Source organism: Octopus sinensis, unplaced genomic scaffold (assembly GCF_006345805.1).
Source record: "Octopus sinensis unplaced genomic scaffold, ASM634580v1 Contig08756, whole genome shotgun sequence".
Lineage (NCBI taxonomy): Eukaryota > Metazoa > Mollusca > Cephalopoda > Octopoda > Octopodidae > Octopus > Octopus sinensis.
Genome location: NW_021831286.1, coordinates 194,136 through 213,055, shown reverse-complemented (window position 1 = coordinate 213,055; position 18,920 = coordinate 194,136). Strand labels below are relative to the sequence as shown.

Genomic DNA, 18,920 nt, shown 5'->3' with positions numbered 1-18,920 from the left:
CATGCTTTTTATTTTTTAGAGATGAACTCAAATTTGTCGTGTCCTAATAAATTGGATTCACCAACAACTGAAAGTGGATTGTTAGTTTCATTTTCGTAGCAAATAAACCCCGCGGTGGGCACCACGTAAATAGAGGAGTCGTCAATGAGAGTTAAAAGCGTCGATATTGTATTTGTGCATTCCATTTCTCTCGGCATCTGAATAATAGATCATTCTAATAGTACTAGTTTCAAAAAACTGTCTTGATAATACAAAAATTTGAAATTCCCATTTGAAAAGTCTTTTTCCAAGATTTTTCTGAGTCGACTTATAAGAAAACTGACGTTGATTCTAAAATTTTTATAACTTGAAAATTACGTAACAATTTTTGGTTCTTTTAGTTTTTTCAAGGCATTTTTTTTATTTGTTAAAACAACATTTTTAAACATTTGTCGAGGGCAGATGAATATAGAAACGGAACGATTGAACCTCATTTCAAGCACCGTTGAATTATATCGAATAAAATATAAATCATTAACGAGTAATTAATCATCCAAAAAATTGATAAATTAAAAAAAATCGCTTCTAACACGTGTCTGTCAATATGAGAAATATTCTAATATTAGGTCTTTTCGTAGAGTTTATATTACAAAATTCTTATTAAAATATTGAATTATGCTGAAAATATATTTTTAAATAAAATATCAGGTGCTGTGGTATGTCGATCGAGAGCTTGTATTTGTGGTACGAAATAATAATATTGAATTCTAGCGTGGATTCTAGTTGTGTAATGATAAACAGTGACTATAACCCTTCTCGTCTTGAAGCAGTGGTTGAAGCAGCTGGGTCTATTGCTAACTCCACTCTCCACGCTCGACACGAAAACACAATCGGACTAATTTCACTGTAATTTTGCACATATATCACATTCAGTGGTGGCAAATTACACATCACGCTGACTGACAGCATGCCTCTTGTCAATAGTCGTCTCCAGTCACTTAAACCTGCTGGTACTTCCAATTTTGTAAAGTCCCTCTATTTGGCCTGTGTATGTCTGAATATTTCCATTTTCAGCTGTCTGTCCAGAACCGTCCAAACGCCTCTCATCGGCCTAGAATTATCGTATTTGTGGGTAGTCTCATCACCGACACGGAGAATGAGGTTTGTTCTACTCACAGAGTTTAGCTGTTGGGATTATACAAGCGAGTTCGGAAAAATGGAATATCTCTGGATATAGTTAATGTTGAGCCCAGAAATATTGATATTCTTGATTCTTTTATGGACAGATTCTCCAATGATGAGACCAGTCATTTACTTCACGTTCCACCTTCCAGAAATGTGAAAGAAGCGGTTCATTCCTCTCCGATAATGATCCAACGACCTGAAGGAATGTCTTCCAATATGGAATTGGAGGATGACCCCGATTTGATGATGGCTATCCGAGCCTCCATGATGGATCAGCAAAGTAGTTCTTCTCTGATATATTTCAGGAGTGCAGACTGAGTCTAATGTGGACGAAATGGACGAGGATGCTCAATTGCTGATGGCCATTCAAATGTCTCTCCAAAACAGTATTAGGAATGTTGTGATATTGTAGATCTCCCTCAGTCTGAACAGCAGTCCGATGTATTCACGTTTGGTCATTCTTAGAACGACAAAGAGATGGAGGATAAGACTGATCAGGACACTCACTAATATTTTTGTTGGGTCTTTCCTTATAAACTGATATGTTTAATTGACTAAAAACTATTTAGGAATTTAATATTATAGGGTTTCTCGATGTATTTTTAAATTTTTTGCAGTCAAAATTAGAAAAGTTAAAATTCACTCTATTGTAAAAAACTGCAATCAAATTATTCAGATATTAATTAAATTTGTCCTTTTGGTTTCTACATTCTTAAAGTGATTCAGTTAGCCAAGCCCGTCTCTTTCCCTTCGAGGTACGATAGGTCCTGGCGATGTTGTAGATACACTTATTTGGTGATAAATCTCGTTTATTCTTTTTCCAAGTTCAAGCGTTCTTTCAACTTTGTTTATATAAGAAACAATTATGCTCTTAAGGGTTTTCTTAATAGTGAGTGATTGAATGATTGCGTGCGTTCCTTCACTGATGTTAAGCGAACGTGCATATTTTAGGAATTTTTGAGTAACCAGTCCATCTTATGTTAATACAATAGGCACTATTTTCACTTTCGCATGATAGATTAATTCCAGCTTTTTGGATATGAGGTCATATTTTACACTTACTTTAAGTTTTGGAAAGATGTTATTCCAACTTCGATCAACAAAATTTGATTCTTTATCTTGTCGAAAACAAACAAATCGGGTTTATTATGTTCCTGATTTCAACCTTCCATTCGCCGATACAGATTCTACCGAATTTGTTTCGAGTTTTTTATCATTCTTGAGTCTAAATTCTCGACAAAAATGAAAGTAGATGCATCTCACTACTTCATCATGCCTCCTGACATAATCCCCATGTAACGTAATCGACTATTTCATCCAATTTCATCCACATAATCCCCACATTGAGTAATGTTCTGAAAAGAATAGATTTCTATTCAGACCGTGAGAAATTATTGCCTTTTGCCAGCCAGTGACTAGAGTTTTGTTATTCATAAAATCCTCCGTAGCACTTTTGTATAGGATGTAATGAAGACATTAAAAAAATCTGGTCCAGTAGGTACTTGTTCAGTTTTTAGTTAAGTAAAACTGATTCTTCAAGTAGATATTTATGCTTCAAGTATTCTTCAATAATGGCCAGATGAGTTTTTTTCAGCTTTTCGATCTCAAGAATTAAAAAGCTTCTTTTGCAGACACCACTTCGATTGACTTCTTTCATCATTCAAACAATTACATCCTCACTTTTCGAGATAAGTTTCAAGTCATCGAAGAAGAGAAAGTGATTTGTCAAAAATAACGTGCCCAGATTTCCTTGCCCATAGAGACCTTCGGGAAGAAACAAAGACAAATAGCATGGGGGAAAAACTATCCCCGAATGTACTTGCCATTTAGCCTTAGTTCACATTTATATTAAAAGGACATTCATTAATTAAAAGAATATAAAAAAGTATAAAATTTCAATATGAGAAGCATTATCGAACGGATTTTAATAATTTTCATTATACAATGAAATAGCCAGAAAAAAGAAATGATGTTAAAAATTTAAGATTGGAGTAAGTTTCGATCACAAGAAACAAAATTTGAAAATTCAAATTGTATTTTTATTAATAAAGCTAGTTTTGCTGTGGTAAGTAAACCAAAAAAGGTCAATTTAAAAAGGGATTTGACCTTATGTTAAGGTAGCGACTGGAAGAAGTCTCAACGTTTCTTTTTTGCCAGTTTTAAATAAATATGTAAATGATCATTATCTTAATGGTGAGAATTTAAAGCGAGATTTAATAAATTATTGTAAAATGAAAAACATTGAATCTACATCATTATTTGCTGGAAAAATTTAGTTATAAAAGCTGAAACTCAAAATAAAAAAATTCTTTATATAGGAAAATGCTTGGTTACATTTGTATGTATGAGAAAAGAGAAACAATAAATAAATAAAAGTTCTTTTTATATTTTTGATTTTGATTGTGAAAAATCTGTAATAGATCGAGAAACCCTATATTATTTTTCAAATAAAAGTTTACGTGTTTAGTGGTATGATATCTAACCTATCAAATGCAACCCAGTGGCCGATAACCAAAGAAGGTTATCAAATAGGGGAAATAATAGGTATTAAATATTTATTTGATCGGAAAGGAAATGGAGCGACCGCAGTGGTCCACAGGGGTATTTCCGTGTCAAATAAATGTGGATGTGCCATAAAGAAACTCAACTTATCAGTCCACAACATATCAGTTGAGAAACTACATGTAATCAAACCATAAATAAATTGACAGAAAGAAATAGAATCCATGTTAAACTGCAATCATGAAAATGTAGTCAAATACTACACATCGTTTGTTGTGGAGGAAGAATTGTGGATTGTCATGCAGTTGTGTGACAGAGGCTCACTGCTTGATCACATAAAAATGAGAATAAAATCTGGCAAGTACACTCAAAGTGGAATTTTGGATGAAATCACAATCGCAACTGTGCTTCGTGAAGTGCTGAAGGGAGTCGAATATATACACAACTCCCACGAAATTCATAGGTTTTTGTTTTTTCTTATTTTTAGGGACATTAAGGCAGCGAATATTCTCCTAGGGGCAGATGGATCGGTCATTTTGGCCGATTTTGGGGTCACTGCCATTGTTAACAACAATTTTGACAACCGAGATCAGTCTAGACATACCTTTGTGGGGACTCCGTGTTGGATGGCTCCAGAAATTATGCAACAATCCGACGGATACAACGAGAAAGTCGATATTTGGAGTTTGGGGATCACCACAATTGAAATGGCCACAGGAGTTGCCCCCTACCACAAATTTCCGCCATTGAAGGTGTTGATGCTCACTTTACGGAATGATCCGCCCACTCTCGAGACATGTGTCGACTTTCCCGACCGTTTCAAATGTTACTCCAAGGTGTTTAGAAAATTTATTGGGGATTGTCTTCAGAAGGATCATTCCAAGAGGTACCATGATTTTACATTTTAGATTATCTGCCAAGAATCTCCTCAAACATGAGCTACTAAAGAAGGCCAGAGATAAGGCACATATTTTCAAGTCATTTGAGTTGGATTGTCCACTTTCGCTTACTTTCAAAGTACTCTTTTTCTCACTATTTAAGTCCTCTGATTCCAAATTCCCCACAAATCAAGAAAACGAGGCTACATGGACTTTTTCAGATGGGGCTGAGGTGTGTGAGTCGACTATTTCATCCAATTCTCCATTAGTGGGTGTTCCATCAGTCATTAACTTTATTCTCCGTATTCGGTTGAGTAGAATGAGTGATGTGGTAGGAATGAGGACTTTGAGTTGAGGGACATTCGATTTGAATTTCGTCCAGGAAAGGAAACTTCGGATGGAGTGGCCAGAGAGTTGGTCGAGTCCCGATTGATTGAGAGTAGAGATATGGTTGTAGGTGTCCCCATCTGTTCTCATTTTTAGTGGCTGCTAATCTTGAAAAGTTGATAGAGTCTTGTATTCCAGGGCAGCAAATCACTTTTCCTTTGGTATGTCGGGCATTCTTATTATAGAACCATGCTGGATTAGAATCAAGTAAAACACATGTTCAGAATGAGGGAAATCTTGTCGGATTTGCCTTTCTGCGTATAGTCTCTCTTCAATGACTACTCATTTATTATAATAAATTTATTTACTCAGTAATTCTACCACTTTGATAGGTGGATTGGTGTGATATGGCCTAGCGACATTGGTGTTTGTCCGAACAGGTAGGTCAGGGACAGATTTCACTGATTCTTGGTCCAAACTGCATATTAAATGTTCAGAATGTGTTTTGGGCATGCTTTCATTCATTCGGAATAGTAGATTGGTTGTTTTATATCACCGAATTCTCCTCAATATATAGGCTAGCTCGAGAATAGATAGCCAGTTTTTTAGTAGGAAGAATCTAAAATGGAGAATTAAAAAGCTTTATCATTTGTTCCCACTTTTAAATACAGTCAAAACGATGTAACCAAACATACCAGTTTCTTAGTAAGAAGAATCTTCTTAGTAGAAAGAATCTAATGTGAAACACTTTTCAAAAGTTGGAGAATTAAGAAAATTTATTATTTGGTCCCATTTCTAAATACACTCAAAATTCGCTAAAAAATTTTTCCCCGAAATCGACAGAATTTTTCGCATAGAGAGAGGCCGGTGTATTGGAAATTCGTTTTTTATTAAGAAAGAAACTAATTAACTAAGTAATTTTACTAACTAAGTCCAGAGCCTTCGAAGTGAGCAGAAGGCGGCACTCCACGCACCTCCTCCCCTTCTTCCTCCTCTTCTCTGGCACTGTAGACCTTCGAGAAGGTGCAGTCCAGCGCCTCTTGCTGACTAAACGTCAGGAAAGGGCTGGATCGGCGAGCATCAAACGAGACACTCTCCAGAGTCCTCTTAAGAACAGTTGACTGTATATAAGCCTGTAGAGACTTATCTACATCCAACGTCTTAAGTACCGCTTGTGGTATTTGGTGACCAGTCCATCCCATGTCATCACACACGGGATGACATGGGATGGACTGGTGCATCAGTCCTAGCTCGTTTGCAAGGAGGTCATACTTCCTCCTTTTCTCCACTTCCACTATCTGCAAACGGTCTAGGCACGTGATGCCCACCTCCACGATAACAATCTCCCCGGTGACCTTATCGTGGACCACAATGTCGGGTCTGTTGTGCTGGACAACAATCGAGGTGCGTATGGGGGTATCCACCTTAATGCACACCCGCGAGTTCTCACACACCGATTGAACTCGATGGGTTCGCAACTTTCTGGACCGCCTCAAGCCGTACTTATTGCAGAGCAAAAGATGGAGGGACCTCACCACCTCGTTATGCCTCATGTGTAATCATGGTAAAGCATACTCCCGCACTTCGTGGCTAAATGGTCAACGGTCATTGCCTTACTCTTACAGTGGTTACACTGTTTCCGTTGACCATTAAAAAGTTTCTATCCTGCAAATATGAGAACAACCCTTCTGATCGGGGAGAGTTATTCCCATATTTCAGCCACGTAGATGACGACGATACGTCAATGTGCGGGTTGTCCAGGCTGCTAAAGAGAGTCTTGTGAAGGACTTTTAAGTTGATCTTTTTAATTAAAGACTCCTTTTGAAGTTTGATCAACTCCTTCACATTAACTTGGGTAGCACCTAGACCATACTTAGCCGACACATAGCCTTTTATGGTCCCTAGGTGTGTACCACGCGCTTTTTCAGCAGCAAGGATGGCAGCCTTCCTTTGGGATACACTCGACCCACTCCACAAGGTGTCGTGCATCTTAGTAAGAATTCGCTCACTTAAGGTACGATGTTACTCAGTCCACGTCCTAGCTGCCCGCGAGACAAGTACAATCTCTCTTATTGCTTGCCAACACGTGGACATGATTCTCTCGGAGTACTCTTCGGACAATAAGGTCCATTTCATCGTACTCACTCGGCTCGAATTCGATCAGGCCAACGTAGTAGTTTAGCAATGAGATGGCATACTCGTTCAAGGCATGAAATAAGTTCCGTGCATTGAGCCGAGTCTTACATAACATTGCCGCCCTACTACGCACACCCTCCACTACACACTTTCTCGTTTCGGGTGTGATTAATGAGGCTGGACTCTCAACCACACCAAGATACTTATATCCTTGGTGTTCCTCCAAGACTTTGACTAGGTCACCACACACAGGGGTGTTAGTCGCCGACTTGTCGTAGTTGAGCTCCAACCCCACGGCCTTCATGAAACCTTTCAGGACTTTACCCATTGAGTGAAGGATCTCTGAAGACGACGAGCGAACAGCTTAATGTCGTCTATGAACATGAGATGGTTGGTGCTAAAACACCCTCCTTCATGTTCGATCGACATTTGTTCGAATTGGGCAGTGAGGACTCTACTCAGCGGTTCTAGGCAGAGGACGAACAGCAGCGGAGACATGCTGTCGCCCTGTAATATGCCCCTCTCTAGTTTCACCTCGCCTATATCGCATTTGTTGTAATTTAGATGGACGTTCCACCTGTCCATCACAGTTGCAACAAATTTGATAAACCACATTGGCAACTTAAGCCTTCGCAGACACTCAACGAGGTAGGCATGATCAACCGAGTCATATGCCTTCTTCACATCCACCCACATTGACACTAGTGAGTTTCCGTGGGCTCTCGCGAGGCATTTGTTGATCAGTGCCTGCTCCTTAGCTCCCTGGCAATCCCGCCGAGTACCTAACTGGTTCTCGGACAGAATCCCATTCACCTCCACGAAATTTCTGACCTCAGTAGCCACCACCTTAGTCATCAACTTGTACAGGTTGGGCATACAGGTTATCGGACGATAATCTGTCGGAGCGGAAGGGTTATCTACTTTAGGGATCAAATAAGTGACCCCAGTACATAACCACTCTGGAATCGAGCCAGGGTCTAGTGTAAACTGTTCGATTGCTCGACACATGCAATCATGGATAGGTTTGCAATTTTAATAAAGAAATTATACACTTTATCGACCCCAGGTGTCTTCCAGTCAGAGAGACGGGTTACTGCTTCATCGAACTTCTTGCGGATGTCAGGGACACCACAAGACTCGGTCATCAAGGGAGCATCGGGTCCACAAAACGGAAACGACACACCCTTGCGAGGACGTGCTTTCCACATACTCCCCCATGTGTCAAGCATTTCGGCCTTTTGCTGGGTACCCTCCTTCGTCTCTCCGTGCAACCGACGACGATAGAACGACCTGCGATTAAATTCAAACAGGTTGTTCTCCCGCCTGCGCTGACACCGAGACTCATGAGTTGAGAGCTTCTTCTGATAAACGAGAATCAGCTCCTCTCTCTGCCCGGACACGCCTCAACTCGTTGAGGTCCCATTTGGCAGCTCGTTCCCGACGAAGTAAAGTACGCACCAAGGGGGGAGTCTTGCCCTTGACCCCATTGCTCACATTCAAAATGTGCCCAGTCAGCGCTTCCAGCTCGGCTTTCCTTGCGGCTACTTTTGCGGCAATGTTTTCTCTCCATCTACTCTTTGGGGCAGGCCTCTGAGTGATTTCATCATAGGTTGTCTGTGCCGAGTACAAATAGAGAGAAACTCGTCCATTGTCTCCGGAGGCTCACGCACGATCGCGTAAGCTATGGCACGATTGATGCAACCCATCACGTCACTTCTGAGTTGCCACCGAGGTATCTTTCGGGTCACTCTGCGGTCCGCAAGGGGGACAACACGATTCGCAGAGATATGCCTACTAAATATCTCCTTAACCTGCAAGAGTAGCGATAACTCACTACTCTGGTGCTCGTGTTGTTCAGAACACGGGGGGCATCCTGACGGCGTAACCGCAGCGGCGGCAGTCCTCCCCCGCGAGCCAGGAGGAGGGGTCTTGGCCAGCTTCTTCAGTGCATCTAACGATAGGTTCGAGCTAAAGCGTCGATTGAAACACTGAAGCAGGGTAGGCCACCCATTTCTGGGCATCCTGGAAGCTCTTCCCAACACTTGGGAAAGGGCGGATTTAACCCAGTCCTCCGGGTCGTGCACTCGATCCCTTCTGCAATGGCAAAGACGATGTTCTTGCCATCGGACGTCTGTCTCTCCGATGCGGTTGTCCATCCTGCTCTAGGTATATTATTATTAATAATATTGTTAGTTTCTTGTTGTCCAGGTAGAGCACACATCGAGATAGTAGCACGTTGCATAACAGACAATGGAAATTCGTTAAATTTACGTAAAAGTGAAACAGTAAGATTAATAAAAATATGTCAATAAGTCTAAGTTGAGATTGCCTCTTATATAAATTCGATTCTGCAATCGCTGTTGACGGGATCCAGTAATGCAGGGTCTGAGCAAAATAGCAGATTTTGTTTATCACTTGTTAAACATTTGTGTTAATTTTCTATATGTTTTTGCTCTGTTTTCTTATCAAAATCTGAGTCACTATCATTATCTTCTGAAGCTGCAACTGTTTGGTATTTCAACTAGAGATGATTCCAGTCTTTTGGATTTTCAGTAGGTAGTTCCAATTTCAAGTTGAGAAATTCTTCTCCTATTATTGAATTATTGACTAGTCTATTTACTAGAAGTAAATTGTTTTCAAGATTGTCGTTCAAATCATATATTTTGACTGGAATCCCACTTATTAAAACTGAGGTCGATTGTGATTGATTTCACGTCTATTCAAGCTGTATTAATTCATCGAATAGCATTTAACAAAGAAAAGTTTTTCAAGTAATTTCTATCTTTGTTTTCAATTCAATGTTAAAGACGATTAATAGAATTAGATCAATGATTGATGTCAGAAGGCCGCTTTATGATGAAAGGAAATTCAAGTTGGGACTAAAAAATACGGCCGATATTTGAAATAAAGGAAATCCGGTATATCAAAAATGAAATATCAGTAATGGCCTATGATGTGAATCGAAACCAGAAATTGAGTCCAGTTTTAAGGGAATTCCGGTATACCGAGAAGTCGATTTAAATGGCTTTGACCAGGGGTGGCCAACCTTTTTCACCGGCGAGCTACTTTTCATTTTGCGATTTTTTGGAGATCGACTATATATTTTAATATCAAAATTTTATTTTACAATTAAAAATTAATGCGATTTTGGCATTGTAATTCACTTGCGATTATTTCAAATTCTGGCTCGTATAAGCTTATTGCTATTCTCATGCAATCCCCAAGGATGGTCATCCGTTAAACGTGTCCTGTATTGAGATTTTATCATTTTCATACTTGAAAATGATGTTTCGGATAAATATGTGCTTCTAAAGCATGAAAGAATTCGTTGATACGAATCAATCAAAATTGGATATTTTTCTGAGACATAAATTCCACATGTTGACATTTGAATGTAATTTTAAAGTGATGTCATTTTTTAGATTTATAATTCTATTTGACTTTTTCTTCGATCAACGTCAAAAATCTTGCTAAATTCTTCTGAAATATTTTCGATGTCTACATCCATGAACGGAGAAACAAAGAAACTGCATACAGTACCGGTCATATGTTTTAGACATTCTGAAAAAATCCCAGTGTTTGATTTTTCTAAAGAAAAATCCAATAAAATAAAAGTTTTTTAGTAAGTATTATCTATATTATTATATATTTATCATTTTCAATCTTATCTTCGCTTTATCTTCGACTTCTTCATATGTTTAAGGATTTTGTCGAAATTGGCCCAGTCATATGTTTTAGACATTTTATTTAAATTCATTATATTTCAATAAAATTTATACTTTTTTTCTATTTTCGTATCGGAAACGTGTTTTAAATTAATTTGAAAGCAGTATGCCACGACTTTCTGTTGAACAGCGTCATAGAATTGTTTTTATGCGAGAAAATGGTCATACCGTACAGGAAATATCGATTTTACTTGGAATATCCAGATGCGCCGTAAATCACCTTACCAACGGTATTTGGATGGAAATGGGTTTTACGACAGACCAAAATCTGGAAGAAATTGTATTCTTTCGGCACGTGCTCAAAGGAATCTTGTACGTGAGTCTCGACGTTTTTCCCAAAAAAACAGCGAATGATGGAAAAGTGCCTTGATATTGTGCGAAGGAAATGTAGATTCCGTAGAATATCAACGAATCTTGGAACAAGGGCTTTCTGAGATATATGATGATAACTTTATTTTCCAACAAGATGGTGCATCATGTCATACTTCACGGTCTACAAAAATTATTGCTTGAAAAAGAGTGAATATTTTAAACAATTGGCCTGCACAATCGCCAGATCTTAGCATAATAGAAAATTGCTGGCATTATTTAAAGAGCAAAATCAGAATAGAAACCCTCAGAACGTTAAGCAACTATGGGAGATGGCAAAAGATGAATGGAACAAGATGGGAGATGATTATATTCAAAACTTGTATTGTCGATCCCAAATAGAATACATGATGATGTAATATCGAAAAAAGGAGATGTAACTAAATACTAACTTGTGTTTTAATTAAAAAAAAGTTTTAACTTTTAAAAATTCCAGATTATGGATGTGCATCGTAAATGTCTAAAACATATGACTGGGCCAGTTTCGACAAAATCTATAAAAAGATCAAGATGTCGAAAATACAGTGACGATGAGATTGGGAAAAATAAATAACTAAAAAAAATGGATAATGCTTAATGAAAAGCATTTTTTTAATAAGATTTTTCTTTAGAAAAATCAAACACTGGGATTTTTTCAGAATGTCTAAAACAATGACGGTACTGTAATATAGTAATTTTCTTGAAATCGCTAAATCTGTTATTAAACTCGTTCATTATTTTTCTAGTACCATAGCAAATTCATTGACATAATGATTTTTATTCACAAGTTGTTTTGTGAATTCATCTTCAATGTTAGGAAAATGGGTAAATTTTCTTTTCTGATTTGAGATATCCATAATTCCAACTTCATTATGAAAGCATTTATTGAACTGATCATATCGATAATATATCTATTCTTTCCCTGTAATTCTAAATTGAGAAAACACGAACATGCGTAAAGATCCTTTTTTAACTGCGAAAGAAAGAAGATTTTCAGAAATGCTTTCAGCCCTTCTGACAATTGACTGTTTTGAGAGCTGAAGCTCTTTGATGCAATTTGAAATTTCCTGTTTATTTTTCATACCATCAAATAGTGAATCGGCAGCTTCCAAAAAACAAGATTTTAAAATTTCCCCATCAGTGAAAGGTTTTTTATGTTTTACGAGGAGACGAGTCACTCGCAATGATGCAATTGTTGCAGATATGGACGAATTAATAAACTTTTTCAAAATTGTATGTTGTGAAAAAAAGATTTTTTTAATTGTTCAACTTTCTCTTCCCGTAATAAGGAATTTAAAGGAAAGTGTTTGTTGAACTCGGGATGTAAAGAATTAAAATGCCGACAAAGATTTCCCCTTTTTGGTAATGAAATGATTTTATTGCATAGCATACATGTGCATTTTCCATGTGCATCGTAAAAATATAGTTTTTTCCCATTTGGCATTAAATTTATATGATTTGGACTTTTTGTTACACCTCATAACAAGACACGTGAAAAATACTTACTTTAATATTGATAAATATTTTTTTTATAATAATTTAAATACAAAAAAAATAATTAGCAATTTATATATCGAGCGATCGACCACGAAACATGCCGCGATCGACCGGTTAGCCACCCCTGGCTTTGACTGTATAGAAGATTTAAACAAAATCCTTGGTGGAAAATACACCCGTTTACACAATCTTGTAGTTCCCACTTGCAGATTCAACTATGGATGTTTTAAATATAAGTCGAGAAGGTTCAGATTATCGGTCGGTACTTTTTCGGCGTAAATATGTAAATGTATCAGAAAAATTTTTCGATTGAAGGAACTATATTTATTATTTTAATATTATTATTTATATAATATTTGTAATAAATATTTTGTTTTGTTGCATGTCCCTTTCTTCTAAATTTAAGTTATATGGATTTGCAATTAATAAGTAAATTAATATATATATGAATACAGTGAAGCATGTGATTATATAAACAACGAGTTGGCTGGAATTCCTACCGTCAAACGGGAAGAAATAATTGAATATATATTCCAAAGTCTTCAAAAATACAATTGTAAAATTACTTTAAAAAATATATTTAAATTTCGAAAATAACAAACTAAGTGACTAAACAATTCGTCGACGTCGCTGCCTGTGCTCGAATTCTCAAAGACTGTCCTCTTCTCACCCAAAACCAGCCCGGAAATCCCCGTTTATCCGTGTCGGACGCTTTTGAAATGCCCCGACTGGTCATACAAGATTCAACTAACCGTTACCGCCTGTACTACTCAAGTAATCACCGATAGTTCTAATTCACATTCCCGCCTTGTAGCAGACGCTAAAGATAAAATAAATTTTTTCCGTTCAAGATACAACTTGATTTACCGCGTATTTATAGTTTGGTTAACCTGGTAGTGTCTCCTCAGGAATCCGCTACTTCAGTCCCAGGGACAGTCCAAGGTCATTTTAATTCACTAAATATCAGTTAACCAACATCGAGACTATGATTGCTCAGGAAGAACTCAAAAATGTGTTGGTATTTGGGATGTTGTATCAATTTTGTGAGGTTTTTAATGTGTTTTGATGTGTTTTAGAATCAGTGGTTTCTCGAGGATTTGACCGGAAAAATTGCTGTTGATTTTCACGAACTGTTTTTTGGGGTTTTTTGATTTTTTAGGAATTCCAAGAAGGCTTCTTCTGTGACGGGTCATTTGTGCTAGGCGAAGGAAAATGCCAAGAAAAAATTTTTTATCCGTCAAAAATAGGTTACCCGCCTTCTGAAAACCGTCATTTGTCAAGGAATTTGTATTTTTATATTTTTAGACAGGTTCTCTCGACGTGTGCTGATTTGGGGATCCCTGAATCTTCTTCTGGGGGAGAAGGAAATATTTTGTTTCTCTCAAACGTACATTTGGACATTAAACAAGTTTTATTTCCGAATAACATGTTTTCTTAGACTTTTGTGAAATTGGACAAACTTTTTGAAGGTTTTATGTCCCATCCGCCACTGCTTTTTGTTTTTTGTGGAAATTTCACCAGCAAATCTCGATCCAGTCCCGATTTGTCACGTTTGCTTCTAATTTTATGTTTTTACAGAACTTTTCAATGATTTTGGGAGTTTATTGGTTAAACATCGAAGAATTCTGAATTCTTCCACGTTTATATTCCTTCCTGGTCCAACCGATCCCGTGTTTGGGGATATTCTTCCAAGGTTGTGTGTCCTTTCTACCATAGACCGGCCATTCCGTCAAAAATAACAGACGGGCTGCGGTCTCTTAGTCCATCAACGATATTTTTCACGTCCAATCCGTGCAAAATAACACTTTTTGGACTTTCTATTGTCGTTTCCCGTTCTGATATTGTGCATAAAATGTCACGTGCTTCCATTGCTCCTCGAACTGGTGGATCATTCGCTTCAAAAGTTGGCAAGACAGTGCTTTCTCAGTACCATCTGAGTCCAATGAGTTGTTATATGTCTCCTGTTTACTGGACTTATGATAACTCATTATATTTGTATCCTCACCCTGATGTGTTGGTGTTGGCTGATGGAGGCAAGTCGTTTACTTTAAAGAAAGAGGGAGAGACTGTCATTATTAATCCTGTAAATAATGGGTTTTTTATTTGTTTAGGGTTCATTCTGTGATTCAGGATATTCCTTCAAGATTTTTGATTGTGAAAGTGGAAATGTAGAGGATAGTCAGATTCTATGATTTTATTTGATTCTTTGCTTCAATACTTATATTCAGTTATTGAGAGTAGGGGCGTATTCAGGAACATTCCAATACTCAATTGGTAAAAGATTGAATGAAAATAAATTTTGAGGTTTAAAAAATGAAATTATTGCTTGATTTATACACAAAATGTAACAGTACGAATAATCTACACTTATCACTAGAAATTTTTTGGTGCCTTTTAAACAATTATTGTTATAAAATTAAATTCTAATTCATCCACATTAATTCTTTGATTGAGAGGACGAGCGAATAGACAGGCAGTTTCAGCGCAATATCGCGAGCGAAATGCGCTGAAAAAGCCAGCTAGACTTACGTTTCTCATGACTCTTCCTTGAGATCATCAAACCAATCCCCGAAAGGAACTCCAGAGCTTTCGTCTCGAAAGTCGGGGAGACGAAAAGGCAGGTGTTCTCCAATGAGGCGTATTTTGGGTTTTTTTCGTTTCGGCATGCGCGGCGGCTGAGCCAGAACGGGAAGCAGAGTTAATAAGAGATGACGAGGAAAACGAGTCGACACAGGTGACGTCCCAAACGAGAGCGAGTCTCCCCTTGAACGGGAATAGCGTGGACCCATCGGGACCTTTTCCGTCACCACGGTCTAACCCAACCCGCTACAGGACCGAAACAATATTATTCAAGGCGGCTGGGTATTCGGCCGGCACTGAGGCGACAAGGGAATGGGTGTACCCCTCTCCTGTCAATGACTTTTCCGCATCTGCACTGATAAGCCTGACAAATCTCGATCCCAAGGCGTAGACACAAACCAATGCGGACGGATTCGTTGTCCAGGAACATTCCAGCAGAGGAAATCGGCAAAGCGTCAAGCAAATCGGGCGGGTGGGGTTGACAGGCACAATTAATGCTTGCTAACTGAAACTGTTTAGCACGTAGGCGGATATCTTCGAGTACAATTTATTTCATCCCAGTTCTTTTGAACTGAGGGGACGTCCGGAATTTTAAACCCACGAGAAATCCACATGTTGACACCTGCCGCGTATTCCAACAACTCGGGTTGTTCAGATAAAGAGAAAAGAACAGAGTTGACGAAACTAGCGGGAGCAGACAACGAGGAAAGGTAACATGGGAGGGATAAATCTCCACAAGAACAAATGCCGATGCCCCCGTAACGAATAGGTAGATTAACCCGTCGCATGTCTGAAGGTTTGAATTTGATATTTACAAGTAGCTCAAACGCTTTCGAGACCACGTTGTCGAGACGAGATAAGTGATTTTGTTTGAGAAAGCAGGGCGATGAGCGCATGAGATAAGTTAACTTCGCTATAAAGAGATAGTTCTTGAACAAGAAAATGCCCAAATGGGATTCAAGTTTGTAAATACGGGAGATTAGGGTTTCCAATTCTTCGTGCCTGTTACTCAAAGCTTTCTTAGTAGCCCTGCTGTTGATTGGAAAACCCAGGATGACAAGGTCATCAAGCTGGGTGATGCACAGATCTTCAATATGGTGAGATAAGATGGAAAAAATATGTTTGAATTCTGAAGGGCTTGCTGACAAACATATCAGCTTAGATTTGGATCTATTAAAAGCGAGCCCAATAGACACAAAACCAGAAATAACTTTTTCTGCATCATTCTTGACGATCTCCAAAGCCCCACCAAGAGTAACATCATTGAGGTACCAAATGTTGAGCTCAGAAAACAATTGGCGATCAACACCGAATGAGAATAAAAGGGGCCCAAGGGGGTCGCCTTGTTGAATACCAGTTTCAGACATAATAACATTATCGGCAAACAAGAGACAGCTGGGGGAGGCATAAGACAAATGGACGATCGGATATAAGGCAGGGAAAAGACTTCGGACAGTCGAGTTGAACGCGTTTTTGACATCAATTTTAAGGAGGAATATGATTTCATTACATTTTGCAAAAGTCAGCTACTGTATGCCATGGGCGGCTGCTTCGCAAGCTCCTTTCACGCCAACGCCCAGTTGAATTTGGAAAAATAGCTGATATCGAATTCTGAATTTTTGAAAAACTCGCAGTCTGTTTTAATTTGCTGCGAGACGGACAAGCGGTCACCACAAAGAGGGCCGTTTGAAGGGCTGCCCAGACAGACGGGGACAAATGAAAGAAACTTGCACCAAGAATTCGAGGCCAGAGCCCGCTCCACAACTAGAGCTAAGGAATTAGCCACTTGAATCCTGTCCGATTTAGGAATGCGTGTCGGGATAGACTTCGATTTCCGGAAACGAGACAAAAGTACAAGAAAAATTAACGAGCATTGGATCAAGACCGGTCTTTAGATATTTTGGGAGGAGTCAAGGCATCGATGTACAGCGGAGTAGAAGAACAGCAAAAACATTTCCAGTTTGGGATGCTTGCCGAGCTGATCTTCAATAAGCCGACACTGAAGAGCATTGTCACAAATAAGCGTGTAGTGAGACTATATAAGGAACCACTAAAAAAAATCAAAGAAATGAAGGACCCCAACTTTGATACATCGTCAATCGAGCGGCATGAGAAAAATTGGGAAGGAATTTCCATTTTAAAAATGAAAAAACATATTTTCAAAAGAATGGGCTTAAATTGCGTTTTTTCTGTGAAGATGAAATCGAATTAAAGTGCGTTGAGGTGCAACTTAATAAATAAAAGTTAGGCGGAGCATAACCACTTTGAAATTAAGAAATCTCAATTATGGATTGAAGAGAGAAGAAATCTCTAAGGTGATTTCGCTTTGTGCTTTATTCAAAACTCCTTTCAGTAAATATTTTTAGTCGAAAAAATTATTGTCTACAAAGCCTCCAATTACGCCAATCATTGCAAGGAGATGTTAAGATAGATACATTGCGGATTTAATTGACCTCTAAAGATTTTCGGCGATGAATGATGGCTTTAGCTGGGTATGAATTTGATGTTACTAAAATAGATTCGAGTATACGAACTACTCGAATAAATTTTTCTCATCTGAGAATTCTTTTCTTTTTTCAGAGACTTTGTCCCTATATTCGATATTTTATGCACTTCATCAGACAGGTGTACCCATCTCTTTGTTGGAGAAATAATGGAGGGTAAGAATGGAGCTTCAATCAAGTCAGTGCGAATGTACAACGTTCCTCTCCCATTCTGTTCCAATATGAAACAATCATACTTTGGGTGTAGGCATGCGTCATTCTATTTAAGTTCACTGCTTTAAATAGTTAAAAAGTTTCAAATCACTAGAGTATAGTGTCAAGCAAGTTCTTTAACTTTGAAAAACAGCATGGGGTTTTAGGACCAACAGACGACTAATTATTTTCAAAAACTGATTTTAGGAAAATTTGTTTATCTTATAATCCAAAATGTTAGGTAAATCAGAGTGGTATAAATATTCAAAATATATTAAAAAACAAATTTATTTAGTCAAAAAATAGAAAGAATGTAAACTCACTGCAAAAATAAAAACATACTTGCTTATATCAATGAATAATAAATACACCCTTTGGACATAGCCCATAAAGATCAGCATACGCGGCAATTTCATATTGTCACCCACTAATAGGTCGTTCTAGACATTAAAATAATATATTTACGTGATTGGAATATTGGAATGTCATTATTTTTATTAGAAAAAATATAGGCAAAGGAGAACTCAATAATTTAATTTGAATATTCAACAAAAAAACAATCAATGCGTGCAAAATCGGGAAAAAAATTTCAAATATTTTAAAATTTCTATTTTTTGTCTTTTTTTCGATATTTATATCAAAATTCCGACTTGATAATATTGGTGGTTCGTCCCTTGAGTTTAATGTCGCTTTTCTTTGTTCTATGTCATGTTTGAGATTTGGTATTTTTGAGTTTGTTAGAAATTTTAATCTTTCTTCTCTGTTTTGTAAAATAGCTCTCCTACGAACAGACGAATCTTCAGACATCAACAATGCAAGAATTCAAAAATATCTATTTAATAACACATTAATTAAATGAAATAATTAGAATAATTAACTTCCCTGTTCTCTTTGAAAAAATTCTCTTTGTGTTGCTGGGGCAAGCAATATCTTAGTCATTTACGGGACTGTAGCTAGTTGTTAAGATTTTATCAAATTTTTAAAAAAAGCTCAAATTTTTGATTATTTAGTCGAAATTTTCTTTTTTTGTGCTTAGCTAACTTTTTAAATCACCATGATTTTTTTCA

General features: G+C 37.7%; 1 protein-coding gene across 1 annotated transcript; it reads left to right on the top strand.

Moving 5' to 3' along the window:
• The first annotated feature begins 769 nt into the window (after nucleotides 1–769).
• Nucleotides 770–4,914, top strand: LOC115227969 (serine/threonine-protein kinase OSR1-like). The gene is given in 6 exon segments (XM_029798656.2): nucleotides 770–885; nucleotides 1,054–1,140; nucleotides 1,266–1,444; nucleotides 3,216–3,229; nucleotides 3,876–4,571; nucleotides 4,573–4,914. Coding segments are annotated over 6 exon segments (1,419 nt in total). The 3' UTR covers nucleotides 4,900–4,914.
• Nucleotides 4,915–18,920: the final 14,006 nt, after the last annotated feature.